This window comes from Cynocephalus volans, chromosome 7 (assembly GCF_027409185.1).
Source record: "Cynocephalus volans isolate mCynVol1 chromosome 7, mCynVol1.pri, whole genome shotgun sequence".
Taxonomy (NCBI): Eukaryota; Metazoa; Chordata; class Mammalia; order Dermoptera; family Cynocephalidae; genus Cynocephalus; species Cynocephalus volans.
This window is the reverse complement of record NC_084466.1, coordinates 134,164,658-134,183,838: the sequence shown is the minus strand read 5'-3', so window position 1 is coordinate 134,183,838 and position 19,181 is coordinate 134,164,658. Positions and strand designations below refer to the sequence as shown.

The window sequence follows — 19,181 nt, the reverse complement described above, 5'->3', positions numbered from 1 at the left end:
CAGGAGAATGGGTACATCCAATCTGGTTCAATGATCCCCAAGGAAGCACAGTGACTTGATTTCCTGACCAGTTCCCTAGAAGTACGTACATCACTCAGTTCCCTAGGAAGTACGTACACCACTCCCCAATCAGCATTAATTTCATTCAATAACAACACATTCTTCTCTCAAATGTGACCCCCAGTATCATTTGTTAAGGAGCATTTGACTTCCTGATTCTGGCTTGCAGGCATCCTGACATTAGCTGGCATTATTTTAGCCAGCAAGGATAATGTAATCCAACTCCAAACCTCTCTCCTAATAAAACTGGGGAATGAGACAGGGTGTGCGTGGGTAGGTCTCAGTTCCTGCTACAGGAGACCCTCAATAAGTGTTGAATTAAATACAATTTACTTTTATGTGTTGGGGTATCATGGATGGTCTTCGAATAGCGATTAGATTTCCATCCGGTGTCAATACATGATTCCTCAAAATAAATAAGCGTCATATTTCAAAATAGGAACTTCGTACTTCCTAACGCAGATATCTTGGAGGTGATTTGCACAGAAGAAACGCATAATTGGTACTCATTGAAATTTCATTGTTAGCAGCGCAACATCAATCATATGGCACCTAGTTCAGGGCTCTGTGGAAAAGTTGATGCAAACAGAATTTTATCGCCTGAAACGGTGGCAACTTCGTCGTTCTGAAAAGGAGGTGAAGAGAGCGTCAAGCCTTTCAGAGGGAAACGGGGGGCGGGGGATTCCTTCGAGCTGCGGCCTGCAAGCCCCGCCCATACACCTGAGCAGTCCTAATCACGCCCCGGCCTAGGTGAGGAAGCGAGAACCACTTTTCCCAGCGGGCCCTGCAGCCTCCCGCGCCTGCGCACTGGGGCGCAGGGAGACCGGCGGAACTCCCGCGCTCTCCAGCCACCTCGCCTCACCTCGCCTCGCTTCTCTTCCCCTGGTCGCTGCCCGGGCCATGGAGGGGGTCACAGTGGTGACGGCGGGTAACGCGGGCGCTGCGAAGGCCGAGGGAGTCACAGCCGTGCCGCCCCCGCCTTCCGTCTCCCCGCCTGCCCTCACCCCGGCGCCCGCAGCCGGTGAGGAGGGCCCGACGCCTCTGCCCGAGGCGGGGGCTCCCGGCTGCTCGGGTTCCCGGCCCCCGGAGCTGGAGCCGGAGCGCAGCCTGGGCCGCTTTAGAGGCCGCTTCGAGGACGAAGACGAGGAGTTGGAAGAAGATGAGGAGCTGGAGGAGGAGGAAGAGGAGGAGGAGGAAGAGATGAGCCACTTTTCGCTGCGGCTGGAGGGGGGCCGGCCGGAGTCCGAGGACGAGGAGGAGGTATGGCTGAGCCCCCGCCTAACCACGCTGGGCCTTAGTCCTCTGGAACGTAGCCTGCCCTCGGCGGTCCGGCCCGGGCGACCCCCAGCTCGCCGCTGCAGCCCTTGGCACTTGCGTGGACCTCCACCCCTCCCGGCCCGATTCTCGGCCGACTTATTCTGTGAGGTTCCTGCAGCTCTCCGGGCCCGGCTCGTTCGTTCTGTGTACAATTATTGAAGCTACTACGTGCCTGGCGGCATAGGCGTCTAGGGTACCTTTTCCCTACCCTCCGGGAGTTTACAGCCGGACGGGGAGAAATACTGTAATCGCTTTCTATAGGGTGTTGAGAGGAGGATAACCCTTCCCCACCTAGTCAATCGCTAATTGGAAAGTTTTTTTTTTTTTTTTTTTTTTAACGTGGTAGCGTATTCTTCGTGACGCTAGGTAGTACACCTAGCCGGTCAGAACTACCAATATCTGGAAAGTTTGCCCATTTTGTAAGTAATTCATAAAGTATGATGCCCCTCACTGGCAATATGCAGTGTATCCAAGAGAATGAGATCCTTTTGAAACATTGGTTTATATTGTTATTATAACTTTCAGCTGTATTTTGAAAGGTTGGAGGTATATATTTCCATGTTGCAATTAAGTTACAGTGTTTATAATGAAAATTTGAGGTTTTGGTTTAAGAATTTGCGAAGACAAGGACTTGTATTCTAAAACTATTTCCATTGTATTTTCCAGCGCCTGATTAACCTCTCTGAGCTAAACCCATACATCTTGTGTTCCATTTGCAAAGGTTACTTAATTGATGCAACTACCATTACAGAATGTCTTCATACTTGTAAGCATACAGTTCATATTTCTGAATAATATTTTCAATCTTTGAAATGTCCTGAAAGCATCTTAATTTAAACATTTTCTTTTTCAACAGTTTGTAAAAGCTGCATTGTAAGACATTTTTACTATAGCAACAGATGTCCAAAATGCAACATAGTAGTACATCAGACACAACCTCTTTATAACATAAGGTAAGAGGAATATATAAGTAACAATTGTGTTTTAAGTGTGTTTTTTCTGAAAGCTTGAAATGTGTAGTTGGAATATATTCTTGACCTCCCTCAAAATTAGAAGAAAGGGAACTACATATTCTTTTAAGAAATACTTATTGAACACTTACTATGTACCAGGCACTGTGATATCTGCTGGGGACTTAAAGAAAAAAGACAAAGAAAAAAGAGGCATGGACCTCTTTTTTGAGAATTTTAATCCCATCAACAAAGTTAATGAGACTAGTTTAGGCTTGTCATTTTCAGTGTATTCAGAATTCTGGTTTTTTAGAAGTAATATTTGAAACAATAGACCTCTTTAGAAGCCTATTTGTCATGGGTCATTGTGGCTTATTAATAAAATTTTCAGTTTATTCTCAGTTTCTTAAAAGAAGAAAAATTCTAAAAGTAGATTACTTCCATTCATTCAGCAGATACTATTAAGTTTTTATTACTTCATAGATGAGTGCTTTGCAGATGATACACAGTTTAAAATACTCACATTCTTATTAAAGGAATAAGACCAGTACACAAAGAACAATTTAGTGAACAGTTCAAGAATCGATGAGTACTTATAATTATGATCACATATAATTACTTGAGGTTCTCTCAGGTAAGTTGTCTTGGGCACTGTGAGTACTACCTAGAAGTAACTTGCCTCTGAGAAAGGAGATATCCACTCCAAAGAAAAAACACAGTTAACTACACAGTTAACTCACTCTGTATGAAAATGCATTTTTTGAATTCTGAGGTACTCTCCATCCTTTCCTTTTATTAGGTTGGACCGACAGTTACAAGACATAGTGTACAAATTAGTGATCAATCTAGAGGAAAGTAAGTTTCTTTTATTACATAGTTGTGAATCCCAGAATCTCTGGCTCTACTAGTTATCTTTTAAGTGTAATTTAGTCTGTGTTTTATCATTTTTTAGGAGAAAAAAAGCAAATGCATGATTTCTATAAAGAAAGAGGTCTAGAAGTACCTAAACCTGGTAAGTTTGGGTGTATACCATAATGTATTTATAGATTAAAGAAAACTAACTTAAAATTTGTGCCCTTTGAGGTTCCTTTTGGGTATAGCTGGTTATATGACCAGAGAGAGAAAGGTTTTGAAGATAATTCTGTGGTGTAATCCAATTTAATGGTTTATAAGAATTAAAGAGTGCAGGCTCTGGAGCTAGATTTTCTGAGTTTGTTCCTAGGTCTACCACTTTACTAGGTATGTGACTTTAGCAGATTACTTCAATGTCTCAGTTTCATCATCTATAAAATAGCAATAATAATAGCACTTTGTTGAAAAAAAAAATACATTGAGTAATACAAGCACTTAAAACAGTGCCTGGCACATAGTAACTGCTCAAACATTAGTTTTTATGATGATGGTAATGTCACAGTATGGAAATCAGTAGATTTGGGTTTAAATCTTCGTTCTTCCACTCACTATGTAGATGACCTTAGGCAAATTGCTTAATCTGGCTAAGCCTCGGATTCTTTATTAGTTAAAAGAAAAAAAGAGTAGCAATAGTACCTATATCATGGAATTATAATAAGGGTTAAATGAGATGATGCATGAAAAGTACTAAGCATGAGCCTTGGCACATAGTAGTGCTTATAAAGGGTTATCTACAAATGTTGCCGTTCTAATGAGCTCTCTCTGTGGCTCTGATAAATCAGCCACGCATGTCTTCCTTCCATTGCGGAATGGTCCCCAATCTTGCCACTAATTTAACTGTCTTGGACAGATTAGGTGATGTTATTCAAGAAAGGGATATTAAGTGCTTTATGATCTTTTAAATAGTCAACATAGTTATAATACCAGTGTAATTATTTTTTTAAAGATCTTAATTTATGAAATTTTTACTCTAAATTAACTTTTTTTTTTTTTTTTGGCTGTCACATAGCTGTTCTACAGCCAGTCCCTTTGAGCAAAGGAAGATCTAAGAAAGTTCTAGAATCAGTGTTTCGTATTCCACCTGAACTTGATATGTCTTTATTACTGGAATTCGTTGGGTGAGTACCCCAAAAATCTACCTTAAGTCCTGACATTTATGAAAACATCCTGAATTCAGGTAAAATAAGGTTTTCTGACATCCCTTTAAAAATTAATTATGAAATGTTTAAGACTTCGAAAAAAGATATAGAGTAGTACACTAACCACTGGTATCCCCACCATCTGGCTTAAGAAATAAACCATTGCTAGTATAGCTGAAACCCTTGGCTACCTCTTCCTGTTTATTCTGCCTTCCCTCAGTGGTTAATAACCACTCTCCTAAAAGTAGTTTGTCATTTTCATGCATTTTTAAAATGTTTACCACATGTAAGCAATATGTAGAATTTTTTTTGCTCAATTTAAAAACTTTAAATGGTGTACTGTGTTTTCCAACTTGCTTTTTTCACTCAGCATTGTGTGATGCATCCATATTGAAATGTGTATCTCTGGTTTACTCATTTTCATCATTGCCTTGTTTTCTTTTAAAATAATATATCATAATTTATCTTTTTTGTACTGTTGAACATTTAGGTTTCCAAGTTTTTGGTTTTTTGGAGTTTTTTTTTTTGCTATTATAAATGTTGCTAGAAGCATTTTTGTGCATATCTCCTTGTGTATATCTGAGATAGTTCTCTAAGAGTATAGATTTGCTGAGTCTTAAGATATGTTCTTCTTAAACTTTACTTGACTTTGCCAAATTGTTCCGAAAATTGTTAGTTATCTTTCTAATTTAAATAAATTGTTTATTTCAAACACTGTGGCAAATGGTGTACTCCATTATAGTTTAACATTGTTAGACTATAACGATCACAGAGTTGGCATGTATCAAACTATAGTTTTCAAATACTGTACTAAAATGCCTTTCTTGGAAAAATCTAGATTTCCCATTTTGTGTCAGTGATGACTAGTGTACTTCTCAATCACTTTTTCCTTATAACTCTAGGCTGCCTGTATCATTTATTATCTAGCTTGTACTATATTGTATTTTTCTTTTTATGTATTTATCGCATGTTCTCAACTGTTAAGAACTCTAAGAGGCAGGAATCCTTTATTATGCCTCTAAAAAGCCCACATAGTAGTGGTTGATGATAATGAAATAGAGATCTCTTTGGAGGAATTAGAAGAAACTGTGTAATTCCAAAATTTGATCCAGCAATTTCTACTATTAAAGAGTGTGCTCCAACCTAAATGTTCATGAGGGGACTGCTGATAATGTTATATTTACACATGACTATGTGCTGGTATAGTAATGTGTGTGCTGATGTGGTACAATCTCCAAGATATATTAAGTGGAAAAAGCAAGGTGCAGAAGAACAAGGTACATACACCATGTGCCCATTTATATTTTTTATTTTGGGGGAGGGGGGTGGCAGAGGTGTGGGGATCTGAACTCTTGACCTTTGTGTTGTCAGCACCATGTTCTAACAGAATGAGCTAACCAGCCAATCCTTATGTTTTTAAAAAGAGGGTGGTGAGAAATAGGTACATATATGTAATTTTTTTAGGTGCATTCCTGAAAGGACATGTAAGAAAATATTAATGGTAGTTGCTCCTAGAAAAGGGCACTGGAGTCTAGGATGAAAAAGTCTTTTTAGTGTGTTTGAATTTTTACCATGTGACTCAATTTTTAACAAGACTAGTTAATTAAAATTTGAAAATTGAAAGGAACTTTTATATATATATGTATGTCTATATATTTTATTTATTTATTTATTTATTTATTTATTTTTTTTTTGTGACTGGCCTGTACTGGGATCTGAACTCTTGACCTTGGTGTTAAAACACCATGCTCTAACCAGCCAGCCTGGGAATTAATATCTTAAAAAAAAAAATTATGAAGGGGAAATGTAACCTTTTCCACTAATGCACAGAGGAACTTGGAATCACTTTCTTTGAAAAGTGGCATATTGTAATGCAGGATGGCAAATATGTGATGGGTGTGCCACCATTTCCTCTTTCTTTACAGCAGTAATAATTAATCATGGCAGGCTTTCCTATTGAGTGAGACTTGGCCCCAGTGCCCAAGGCAGACATTACCAGTTACCAAAGCTGTTACATTATTAACACATTCCTGCTGCAGAAGAAAGAGCCCTGACTTGGAATAAAGAGATCTGGATTCAAATCCTAGCTCTGTAACCTTGAACAAATTGCTTTTTGTTTATTCATAAGATGTATATTAAGGTCCTGCCATATACCAGCACAGCATTATAGTAGGTGCTGGGGAATACAGTTTGAATGAGTCAACATGGTCCTTGCCCTCATTAGTTTTCAGTTTAACTTCTCAAAGCTTCAGCTTTCCTATTTGTAAAATGAGAAAATTGAACCTTTTATATTGTTAGGTATGATGGGCATTATGTCTACTTCATAATAGAGTCCGTTATCTGTCTTTAAACTGTTAAGTTGGGGAGGAGCTTCCTGTGGGGAGGAGCTTCCTGTGGCGAGGAGTACTTTTGAAGTCACCAGTTTCTTGGGTTAAATCCCCATGTTTTCGTCACATGGAAAACTGTGTTCACAAAAGTCAGCCTACTGGGGTAACCCATAGGATGCTCTTTCATGACAGGACAAGTGGCAGATGAGTTTTCACCAGATGCAAGTACAAGGGCAAATTTGATCTAGCTGGTAACCCTGCTTGAATTGGAGAAGGAAAAATACTGAAGTAGGCTCAGCCAGTACACAGTAATTTTTCACCCACTGGAATATGAAATTATATTTTTCCCCTAAATTGAGTATGCATGTTTTATGATCTTAAGATAGTCTCTTATCCTTTTTGTTCTATAGCTTCTACGTGTAAAGTAGATTATAAAAAGAAATCACCTAAGACAGGCAGTACAGTGTGTAGAAAGAACAAAGGTTTTGCAGAGTCTAACACAAGGTATGTAACCCTTGGGTAGGATGTAACTTAACTTCTCTGATCTGATCATCAGTTTCTGTATTTCTAAATTTAGGATTGTAATAACAACTCACAGGATTGTTGTAAGAATCAACATATGGTATTCTTAACATGTCTCAGCTATTATCAATATATGAATATTGAAATAAAGCAGGGTCATTCAAAAATAAAGATTAAAGGGGCCCATGGTGCTATGATATGTATAGTATCTGTGCACTAAGGAAAATGGACTCATATGAGATATGTGTGATATGGCAAAAATTTAACGCAATTTTAAGCTTAGTGGTGTTTAGTAAGCCAGGGTTATTAGTAAGTTAATATCCCACTGTATGCTATGTTAGTCCAACTAGAATATTGTCTTTAGCTCTGGGTACCACATTTTAAAAGAGATGTTGGTAAACTGAGATATAATCAGAATAGTAAAAGGTTTGAAAAGGTGTCATGTGGTAGTGGAAGGAACAAAAATATTTAGCCTGAAAAAGAGAAAGAAAATAAGTCCTTCAAGTTAGTTTCAAATCTGTAGAGGGTTATCACATAAAAGAAAGATGGGTCTAGTTCATCAAAAGATAAAACTAGGATCAGTAAGTATAAATTACAGAAACGTGTTTGATTCAGTGCAAGCAAATAATTTCTAACAGTGGCCCACAAGTAGAATGGGATGACTTGTCAGTTAAGAAACTCTCTCTTTAGGGTTGAGCCCGTGGCGCACTTGGGAGAGTGCGGCGCTGGGAGCGCGGTGACGCTCCCGCCGCGGGATCCTGGCCGGTGCACTCACTGGCTGAGTGCCGGTCACGAAAATGACAAAAAAAAAAAAAAAAAAAGGAAAAAAAAAACCTCTCTCTTTAGATATTCAGGTAGAAGCCAGATGCCTATCTACAATGCATTCTACAGAGATCATTCTTGTAATGAATGGGATGTTTTATTTTACAACTGTAAGATTACATTATAATCTTAGATTTATATTTGTGTGTGTTTTATATTTATATGTAATGTGTATATTTATAGATTTATATTTATATATTAATATTCTATATTATGCAAATGTTTATACTATATAATTTATAGACATATATGTATAATATATAAATTATATATTATATTTATATACAAGGGGCCTTCAAAGAATTCATGGAAAGATTTCTATGATCTTTTTTTTTTTTTGGTGGCTGGTACAAGGATGGAACCCTGGAAACTGGTGTTATCAGCACCACACTCTAACCAATTGAGCTAACCAGCTGGCCCTGGTATTATCTTTTAATTCTGTTTTTCCTTGAATTTTCAAAGTTCCCTTGTACATGTCAGTATTTTTATTGTAAAGAATATTCTGGAGGTGATGCAATTGTGATCTTGCCTATTCTTCATAACGTAATAGGGAAGAAAGAACATGGGCTTTGATGCTAGGCATAGCTGAGTTTGAGTCCCAGCATTACCACTTTCTAGCTATGTGTGACCTGAAGCAAATTATTAAACCTGCCTGAGCTTAATTTTTCTCATTTGTAGAATGGAGATACCTGATTTGCAGGGCTATCGTAAGGACTAAATGAAAAGCACCCATAATATATGAAGGCCTACTATAATGCCTGGTACATAGTAGATGGGCAACAAAAGTTAGCACTTTTTGTCTCCCTCATGACTGAAAAGTGATTGATTTAATCAAGAAAAATCTTTAGGGGCCGAGCCCGTGGCGCACTCGGTAGCGTGCTGCGCTGGCAGCGCGGCGACGCTCCCGCCGCGGGTTCGGATCCTATATAGGAATGGCCAGTGCACTCACTGGCTGAGTGCCGGTCACGAAAAAGACAAAAAAAAAAAAAAAAAGAAAAATCTTTAGACTTCTAGGTGAATGACAAAGTAAAATTTTGGCCATGTGATTATGCGGCAAGTAAAACAACAGGGAATATAACAGCCTTCTTGTAAGAAATCTTACCTTGTGAAGATTACTACAGAGGGAAAAAATCACATTAATTATGGTTTTAAAAAAATAAATTGTACTTTAAGCTGGAAAATGTTAGAATGCAAGGTGTGAAGAAAATCTAAATATTAAGAATATATATATTTTTGGAGATCTGTTTACAGCATGACTACTGTTAATAATATATTCTATACTTGAAAATTGCTGAGGGTAGGTCTTAAATGTTCTCACCACAAAAAAATATGTGAGGTGACGGATATGTTAATTTGCTTGATTTAATCATTTTACAATGTACACATATATCAAAACATCATTTTGTACACTGTAAATATATAGTTTTTATTTGTCAATTATAACTTAATAAAGCTGGGGAAAATAAGTAAATAAACATAAAATTCTGATATGTTTTTTATCAAAAAATATATAGTATTAACTTCTAAAATTAATTATAGAAAGTAGTATAAAATACTGGATAAAACTGCCTTTGCCTTACCACTAGGCAGCAGAAATGACAATTACATTTGTTTATTTCATAAAGGTTTAGGTGACCATGTTTTTAAAATTAAAATAAATTGATGTTTCTCAAATATTTATATTCATGTTATTTTCTGTTGTTTTATGACTAAACATGTAGTTTAAGTTATTAAATATTGTTTAATTTTGCTCTCATTTTTCAGTGCTAATGAAGGCATGGGACACTTTAAGGTATTTTACTTTTATTTTTTGTTCATTTCACAAGAGGACTCTAGCACACAAATTTGAGTCAGATTAGCAACCAAATAGAGATTGTCTTCAATTACAATAAAAAATATTTTAAATAAATAAAGGTTATTGAAATATGAAATACATTCAATAATGTTCTCTTATAATAGGTTTATGAGGAAAAAAGTTATTAAGTAGAGATTTATTATTAATTCAGAACAGAGGTCTAAGGAAAAATAAGTGAATAATTTTTAACTCTAAAACCAAATGCTATGTTAATTTGGTGATAAATGTTTCAAAGCATTTTTTGCATAGTTGGCACTTAGAGTTGAATAAGAGCTTAAAATTTTATTTGCATGTAACATTTTTGGCTCAAGTTAACCTGCCCTAACTTGTTACTGCAAACATTCACTGAGATTTTAGAGGTAAGAATGAACTCCTTTGAAGTACTTTTAAGTTTAGAGTTGTCTTAAAAATCACAGGTGCTATTGTTATACTTTGTAGCTTCTATGTATAAGTCAGTCATTCAGGAAAAGGGGACTTTTTAAAAGGGGCAAGTCAGGCCTTATAGTTACTTGGGATTGTAAGTATATAAAGATTAGGTGGCTTTGATATGTTTGATTTTCAGTGACTTTGTCAAAGTCTATACTAAAAGTTGGGTGAATTATACCTGGCTCGGTATACTGTTTTGTTTTGTGAACACACTAGCTCAGAGACATGTATTAAAGGAATAGTTGGGTACTTCTCTGGATGAAGATTATTATATACATTTCTCAGAGATAAGTGTGATAGAGGGAATGCAGTGTTAAGTCCCCATAATTTTTTGGTAACTTTGAACCTCTTCTAAATTGTTAAATATCAAACTAATAGTGGTTAACTTAGTTTCATAGCAGTGTGGTGGGTGAGAAAGTGGCAGATGAGTTTTTGTATGGTATGAGCACTGGGTTGTATATGCCCAGTGTTCCCTGAAGACATATGTCCAAGGACCTGTAGTAGCCAGACAGAGCAACAGAGTTTTAAAGCCTCATGAAGAGGGCCGACCCCGTGGCTCACTCTGGTGAGTGGGGCACTGGGAGCGCCAAGGCCGCGGGTTCGGATCCTATATAGGGATGGCCGGTGCACTCACTGGCTGAACGCAGTGCGGATGACACCAAGCCAACGGTTACGATCCCCTTACCAGTCACACACACACACACACACAAAAACCTCATGAAGAAAGGACTAGAAAATAAATTGAAGTATTAGCCTACTGTTTCCACAAAAACACATATGCACCTAAAATATTTATGTAGTTCTGTCCTCACACATCAAAAAGCATGTAATGACAATATTACCTATGAAGTATTCTTGGCAAAACAAATGTGATGGCTTCTAGATTTAATTTCTAATTAAAATTACTAATTACAGGAAATACAGGGGACAAAGGAACATGTTAAATGACATTGCTGGGATATAATAAACCAGATCTAGACAGTGAAAAACTACATGGCAAACAATTCTGTTTCTTCAGCAAATAAATTGAAAGGGAAAAAGGTAAAGAAGCAACCTGTAAATAGAACCTATCAATTAAAATAGCTCAAGGCATATATAAACTAATTGCAATGTATGCACCTTATTTGGATTTGTTTTGGAAATAAAATATTTTAAAAATTCTGAGATAACTAGCCCCAAATTGAAAACAACCCAAATATACATCATCTGATGAATACATAAACAAAATGTGATATATCCATATAATGGAATATTATTTGGCAGTAAAGAGGAATGAAGTACTGATACATGCTATGACATGGATAAACCTTGAAAACATTATGCTGAGTGAAAGAAGCCAGTGGCAAAGACCATTCATATATAGCACGATTCCATTTATATGAAATGTCCAGGACAGGGAAATCCATAGAAACAGGAAGTAGGTTAGTGGTTGACACAGGTATTAGGGAGAGGGAGTGACTGCTAATTGATATGGTTTTCTTTTTGGGGTGATGAAAATATTCTGAAATTAGATAGGTGATGATTGTACAACTTTGTAAATATACTAAAATCCTTTGAATTGTACACTTGTTGGGTTTTTTTGGCAGCTGGGTGGTATGGGAATCTGAACCCTTTACCTTGGTGTGACAACACCACACTCTAACCAACTGAGCTAACCAGCCAGCCCTGAATTGTACATTCTTAAAGGGTAAATTTAATGGTATGTGAATTGCATCTCAATACAGCTGTTAAAGATTTTTTTTAAATAACTAAGCCAAGATCAAATAGAAATTTTGAATAGAAACATTGTAATTTATTTGGTGTAAACAGTTTGGAAATATAAGAATGTAGCTGGTAAAAATAATATATGTGTAAATTAGAATTTTAGTTTGCGTTCATCTCTGGTTATATATTTTTAATGAAATCTTTGTTTTATTTTTTATTCTCTTGGTTATGACAGCCCTAAAAATCAAAATAATTTTCTACTACGTAAAAAAAAAAAAGGAGACAATTGGTGAAATTTGAACATTTAACTAGATATTTTCCGATATCAAGGTATATTAAGATATGATAATATTATACTTATGTTTTTTTTTTTTTTTTTGTCTTTTTCGTGACCGGCACTCAGCCAGTGAGTGCACCGGCCATTCCTATATAGGATCCGAACCCGCAGCGGGAGCGTTGCCGCGCTCCCAGTGCCGCACTCTCCCGAGTGCGCCACGGGCTCGGCCCTATACTTACGTTTTAAAAAGGAGTTCTTTTAGAGATACCTACTGAAGTATTTACAGATGAAATGATATGTCTGGGATTTGCATCCAAACAAATCTGGAGAATGGGGGGCAAGAAGTAGTTAGGGTGGGAAATAAGTGAATATGTCTAAAACAAGACGAGTCTTGAGTTGATAAAGTAAGTGATAAGTATATAGTAGTTCATTATACTATTCTCTCATAGTACTGAGACATTAAATTTTCAGTTTTAACTGATGGTACAGATTAATTTTTAGGCTTTACATCTACAAGAGGTGATGAATGTATTATTTCAGAAACCAATGATCCTGTTAACTGTGCATATTTGCATTGGTAAAACAGTCTTTTAACGTTCTTAGTTAACAAATCTGCAATCTTACTTCTTTTCTTTTTCTTTTGTATTTATAAGGAGTTCTAGTTATAACTTTTGGTATTATAGCTCAGTATTCCCTGTTACTTAAAAAGCATCTATGAGTTCGTATAAACCTGTCTGACTAGAATGATGCCTGGAAAAAAAAAAAGTTGTTAAACTTTTCATCATGTAGATTCTTGGCATGAAAGTCATAAATCCTAAGTGCTACATTCAATTTAAGAGTCTTTGACAAAGCAGTAATATAATCCAGAATAATTTTCCTTAGAGTCTCTTTTTTTTTTTTAACTTCTTATTATGAAAATTTTTTAACATTACTAAAAAGTAAACAGAATAGCATCAGCAGCTCTACCAATTATTAACTAATGGCCAGTTTTATTTCTTCTTCACCTCCATCCACTTACCTTCCTTCTAGTATTATTTTGAAACAAATCCCTGTATTATGCTACTTCATAGAAATATTTCAGTATTCTTAAAAAGATTAGTTTTTTTTTTAATGGTCATGTATCATACCTAAAAAAAAAAGTTACTAAATGTCTGTCTCATGAAAGCTAAAAATAAGATGGCAGAACTATTCTACACTAAAGGTGATAATAGAGACATGACAAATGCAATATGTGATCCCTCTTTAGATCCTGGATTGGAAAATAAGAACAGTTTGTAAAGGACATTGTTAGGACAATTTGAGAAATTTGAATATGGGTTTATTTAGATAATTACATGGTCTTAATGTTAAATTTCCTGAATACTTCTATAAGTTTACTGATAATTGTAGTTATATAGGAGAATCTCCTTATTCTGAGAAGATAACTGATGATATATTTAGGGTGAAATATTTCAATGTCTGTAAATGACTTTCAAGTGGTCCGAGGAAAAAAAAATATACACATGTACACATGTATACATAGGAAGAGATAAAGCAAATACTGCAATATATTAACAGTTGGTGAACTAAGTGAAGTGTTCATTATACTATTCTTATAACTTCTTTGTAAGTTTGTCATTTTTCAAAAGATTGGGGATAGGGAATAAAAAAATGAACAATTTCTTATCAAATATCTAGTCAGTGTGTGAAATGTTAATTGTCTCAATTGTAGTATTTGTGTGTGTGTGTGTGTTTTAACACTTTAAGTCAGGATTCAAATAAAGTTCACACATTGTGATTGGTTGATAGGTCTTTAAGTTTTTGATGTTTTTCCTTGCAATTCATTGTTGACAAAACTGAGTCACTTGTCCTGAAGTTTCCGACAGATTTAATGTTGCATCTCTGTGGTTTAATTTAACATACTTTTCTGTCCCCTCTCTTTCCCATAAACTGATAGTTAAATATGAGTGTTGATCAGAGAGGTTTGATTGGGGAGAGCAAGAATGTATCATAGGTGATGCTGTTGTCATCCATCAGGAGGCACATAATGTCTGTCTGTCTCTTTGTAATGTTGGCAGCCATTGATGCTCAGGGTCTTAAGTCCAATGGTTTACTAGGGGTTGAAAAATGATAGTATCATTCCTTCTTTTTTTATTAGTTGAAATGGTTCTATAAGGAGAAACTTCCTTTTGTTACCCAGTGGTACAGTTCATATAGGAAAGGCAGGATAAATGCTTCCCTTTATTTACCAGTTTCAAAGTAAGGGATTCGTTCACTAGCACACTTCAGTCATGGTCAAATTAGGTTTTGTTGTTTTTGTTTTTACTTTATTATGAACTCATGGATTAAACATATTTGCAGTATAATCCATTTCAGTTATTATCTTTATTGATATTCAAATTGTCCCATCATATCATAGTCTGTGATAGCTTCCTTGCTATCTGATATGATAAGATGTTCCATGCTTACTCTGTACATCTCTTGCCCCAGACATGGAATCAGTCATTTCTCTAAGGTGTCCTAGTTTGTTTGGGTGGTCACTGGCATTTTAAAATTATAGTCTGGTTTGTCTTGCTATTGGGTTGGTCACTGTTTCTAGGCCTTTTCAATTGACAGAGGAAGGAATATTTTTCCAAGTAAAATATATCATGAGTTGATGCTATCTTTTTACTGGAAAACAAAAAACAAACCAAAAAAAACTCCTTACAGATCTTAGACTGGCTTATTATTTCACCATTCTTATCAAATTAACCTTTTGTGTTATATATGGCAGGAAAGATTGCCATACTTAATTTCAAAGAGGTTGGAATCTTTGGAATTATTTTTTCTGTTTATTTGCAGGTAGTAGGTGACTATTAGGTATAGCGGAAGAAATAAGTTGACCATCCAGTTGAGAACTGGTTTTGTATCCTTAAGCAAAAAAACCCAAAACCAAAAAAGACGACTTAACTTGCCATGGGATATGAGGACTAAGGATGACCATGTAAGAACCCTAGTTTTGAAAGCCAAGGCTGATTTTTTTTTTTCTTCAGGTATTGGTACAACTCATAATTCTGTTTTAGATAATCTAAGAATTGTGGTATTGATAACATTGGTAAGTTGTATTAATTTTCACAAACACTTGGAATAAGGTACCCACCAAGAATTTAGAAATGGGGAAAATTGAATTGTCCTCTGCTGCTGTACCTGACACCTGCTGTTGAGAGGGTAAGCCCCAGAAATTGACCTTCAGAAATGCATTGGTTGGCAGGCAGTCAGGCAGGCAGTCAGGCAGGCATCTAGTTAGATCATCCCAAGTAGCAGCTTCTGAAGGCACCTGATGGGATTCTCATGCTAATCAGGCAGTACCACTTTCAGTGAGGTACCTTCATGGGACTCCAACTGGGGCACTGCTTTATCTGCTCCTTAGTGAGATTCCCTTCACTTTGTGAGATATTTTTATACCTGAACTAAAAGAATGTGAGAACTTTGCCATTTTTGTCTAGGTTATAGCAATTTTCGATGGTGACAGCTGGGACCTCTATAATAAATAAAATCTTTTATATAAAGAGCAAAATAATGCAAATCATTTTTGAGAGACAAACTGGCTCACCACAGTAATAACTCTTCAGTGTTTACTATGTGCCAGGTATTGTTATTAGTTATTTACATACATTAACGTATTTAACCTCATGATAAATCTATGAGGTAGGTGCTATTTTTATCTCTATTTTACAAATAGGGGACACAGAGACACAGAAAGGTTTCCAATCTAATTCTTATACATCTTCACTACTTTTCTTCCTCCCATATAATTTTGAAGTAAATCCCAGAAAATATATCATTTTATCAGTAAATAATTAAATTTGTTCATAAAAGATAAGGACTTCTTTTATAAATGTAATGATTCTACACTTTAAAAAATTAACAATAAATCCCTAATCAAATATCCACATACTATTTAAATTTCCTAGATTGTCTCATGAACATTTTAATGTTTTATAGTTTTTGTTTAAATCAGGATCCAAATAAGGTCTACACATTGTAATTGGTTGATTTATTTCTCATTTATGTGAGAAATACATGTTTTTTAGTCTAGCAGTTCCTCTTCCATCTTGTTTTTTCTTCCTTGCAGTTTTTTTGCTGAAGAAAGGTTGTTTTAGACATTTGATCTTGGGTGTTCTCTGTCTTTGAAGTGTAAGTTTAGTACTTGAATGAATAAATTTTACTCTGAGTTTTCTTTTGTTTTTGATGAAATATTAAAATAAACCAGCAAGCCTTTCTATTTAAAAAAAATTGTTGACATACTTTGCAGAGAGGGGAAGCTGAGCAGAATTTCTCTTTTTCTTCTTTGATGTATAAATTAACTCAAATTTAATAGTAATTTTTCTTTCAAGTCTATTGAATCATCTTTGCTCTAAAATTTGCTTTAAGATTTACACATTTTTATATATACACATTTACTCTGAAAATAGTTTTATCTATTTATTTACTTATATTTGTAGCCATTGGAAAAGAAGTTTGTCCGAGTTTCAGGAGAAGCAACTATTGGGCATGTAGAAAAATTCCTCAGAAGAAAAATGGATCTTGATCCAGCTTGTCAGGTACAGTACATGTGTGTAACAGGACAGGTGAAGTTTTGAGATTACCTTTAGTATATTGAAGAAAAAACTGTCTCTAGGATTTCATTCAGTGGCTTTTGTTTTATGATGTAGACATTGTAAATGCTAATTGAATATTGATATACAGTGATTCCCACTGCATACTTTAATCACATTTGATTTACTGTCCATTTCTTACTGCCATTGATGACCATCTATTGGTGTCAGAGAAAAGCTGAAGATATGAGAAATTTTAAAGAGCTTCTAGGGCCTTAGTTCCAGCTCTTTTTCTTTTGGTAGTGGAGCAGAAGACTAATCATTCACTTTTCTTCAGAGGACATCCTTGCATTTATCAGTTGCTCAAGTATAATAAGCAAGAGAAAAAACTATCTAATATAGACCCTATTTTTAATGATTGAAAAAGATCTCCAATTCTAGCTATATAAATATCCTCTTGTTGTAAAATAGAAACTTCAAACCTTGTGTATTGTTGAACATAAAAATACAAATATATTCATAATTCTAGTTATGTGGGTCCAGTGAAAATGCACATTTATATAACTGCTTTTCATTATTCAAATTTAAAAGGAGTTTTTGTTATTCTCCATCATGTGTAAAATTTCATAGAGTAATTTTTATCTAAAATACCCTATTGGCTGTTGAATAAATTAATAGATATTTTAAAATGAAATTTTGCTAGTGTTTTTAGTACCAATATCTATTGGTGCTAAATATATATTAAATATATTAAGTCCAATGAAATGTAACTTCTCTAACTGAGCTTGACATATGCTGGCTATATCTCATGGAAACTGAAAACTAGAAATGACTTATCTATTATTACCCTGTAGCCATAACATACTTGAGGTTATTCTCAGGCTTTCAGTTAGAAACAGTTGTTTAGGGACTCCCAGACAAAGAATTGTGAGTAATCCCATAACTGTATTATTTCTAAAAGTGGAAGTCCAAAGACTTGCCCCAATCATATAGAATAACTAAGAGATGATCCCCAGGAGGGTCCTCTCTGGGATGTTGATTACTTCCTGTGTGGCTCGATTTTGATCAGAGCACATTTACCATTTGTAAGTGTCACATTTGGTGATTTAAGAGATTTGATTGCCAAAGCTCTAATTGTTTCTTTTTTTTTTTTCTCCCTTAACTAATTTTTTTAAATTGACAAATAAAAATTATGTGTAATTATCATGTACAACACAATGTTTTGGAATATGTATACATTGTGGAATGGCTAAATCAAACTAATTAACATAGCATTACCTCACATACTTATTTTTGTAGTGAGAACATTTAAAATTTCTACTCAGCAATTTTCAAGAATACAATATATTGTATTTTGTTATTTACTATAGTCACCATATTGTACAACAGATCTCTTCTAAACTGATTTGATTATGTAAAACTGTGAGTTTCTTTATTCCTCATATCATAGAATCCAAGGCTTTTTAGCATTTTGAAAAAAACGCTATAAAATTTGTTTCAACTCTTACTTTTTTCTGTCAGTTCTTGGCTCTCTAAGTAAACATTCCTTCCCTATTCAGCTGTTATAGAGCTGGTAACATTCATAAATTACTATTTCACCCAAATGTTAAAATAGTGGAACAGAATTATCAAATATGCAGACCCATTAATTTGTGACTAAAATTGTTTAAGCCTTCTGAATCCAAGAGAGAGTCAATAATTGAGTTACTTCTAATATGAACAAAACATTGAGCTGGTTAATTAGTAATCAGAAAAAAATTCTTGGTCACTTGAGCCTGCTATACTGAGTTTCTTTAAACCAGTTAGTCTCAGGCAGGAAATGAGTGCTTTTACAGATATGTGGTCTTCATATATGGTTATTTTCTGGCAGGAATGAATAATTACCAGGGAGCTAGCTATTGAATGATAAACCACCTTTAAAGTTGTTTGTGGCAGATCAAAATTGAAAAGGAAGACAGTTCTGGAAGATAAAAAAATAAATAAATTCTTGAGATCATATGTTCTTGAGAGATTTAAATTGATTCAAAATTCAGAGATCAATAATTATCTGAATAGATTTCTGTCACATAGAAACCCCAGTGTCTCTGGATTACCATGATTGATTGAGTAGTATTCTGAACTCATTGATGTCCTATTGTATTTTGTTTTATAAATACTCTTGTGTTGTGTTCCTTTGTACATCATTTGAAATTCAAACCTTATTTTCCATTTATGAAATGAGATTTAGAAAATATACATCCCATTGATTACTAAAAATTCTTCATATTAAAGATGTGATATTAGATTTTCTTGTTAATCCTGTCATAACTAATTC

At 35.1% G+C, this 19,181-nt stretch overlaps 1 protein-coding gene across 1 annotated transcript in view; it reads left to right on the top strand.

The window, feature by feature from the left end:
• Positions 1–882: 882 nt before the first annotated feature.
• The window catches only part of PCGF6 (polycomb group ring finger 6), a 28,386-nt gene continuing 10,087 nt past the window's right edge, over positions 883–19,181 (top strand). Inside the window, exons 1-8 of the mRNA XM_063102987.1 lie at positions 883–1,320; positions 2,044–2,143; positions 2,234–2,330; positions 3,127–3,182; positions 3,280–3,339; positions 4,249–4,357; positions 9,814–9,841; positions 16,775–16,873. Coding sequence (XP_062959057.1) covers positions 961–1,320; positions 2,044–2,143; positions 2,234–2,330; positions 3,127–3,182; positions 3,280–3,339; positions 4,249–4,357; positions 9,814–9,841; positions 16,775–16,873 — 909 coding nt within the window. The 5' untranslated portion in view covers positions 883–960. The remainder of the gene's footprint in view (positions 1,321–2,043; positions 2,144–2,233; positions 2,331–3,126; positions 3,183–3,279; positions 3,340–4,248; positions 4,358–9,813; positions 9,842–16,774; positions 16,874–19,181) is intronic.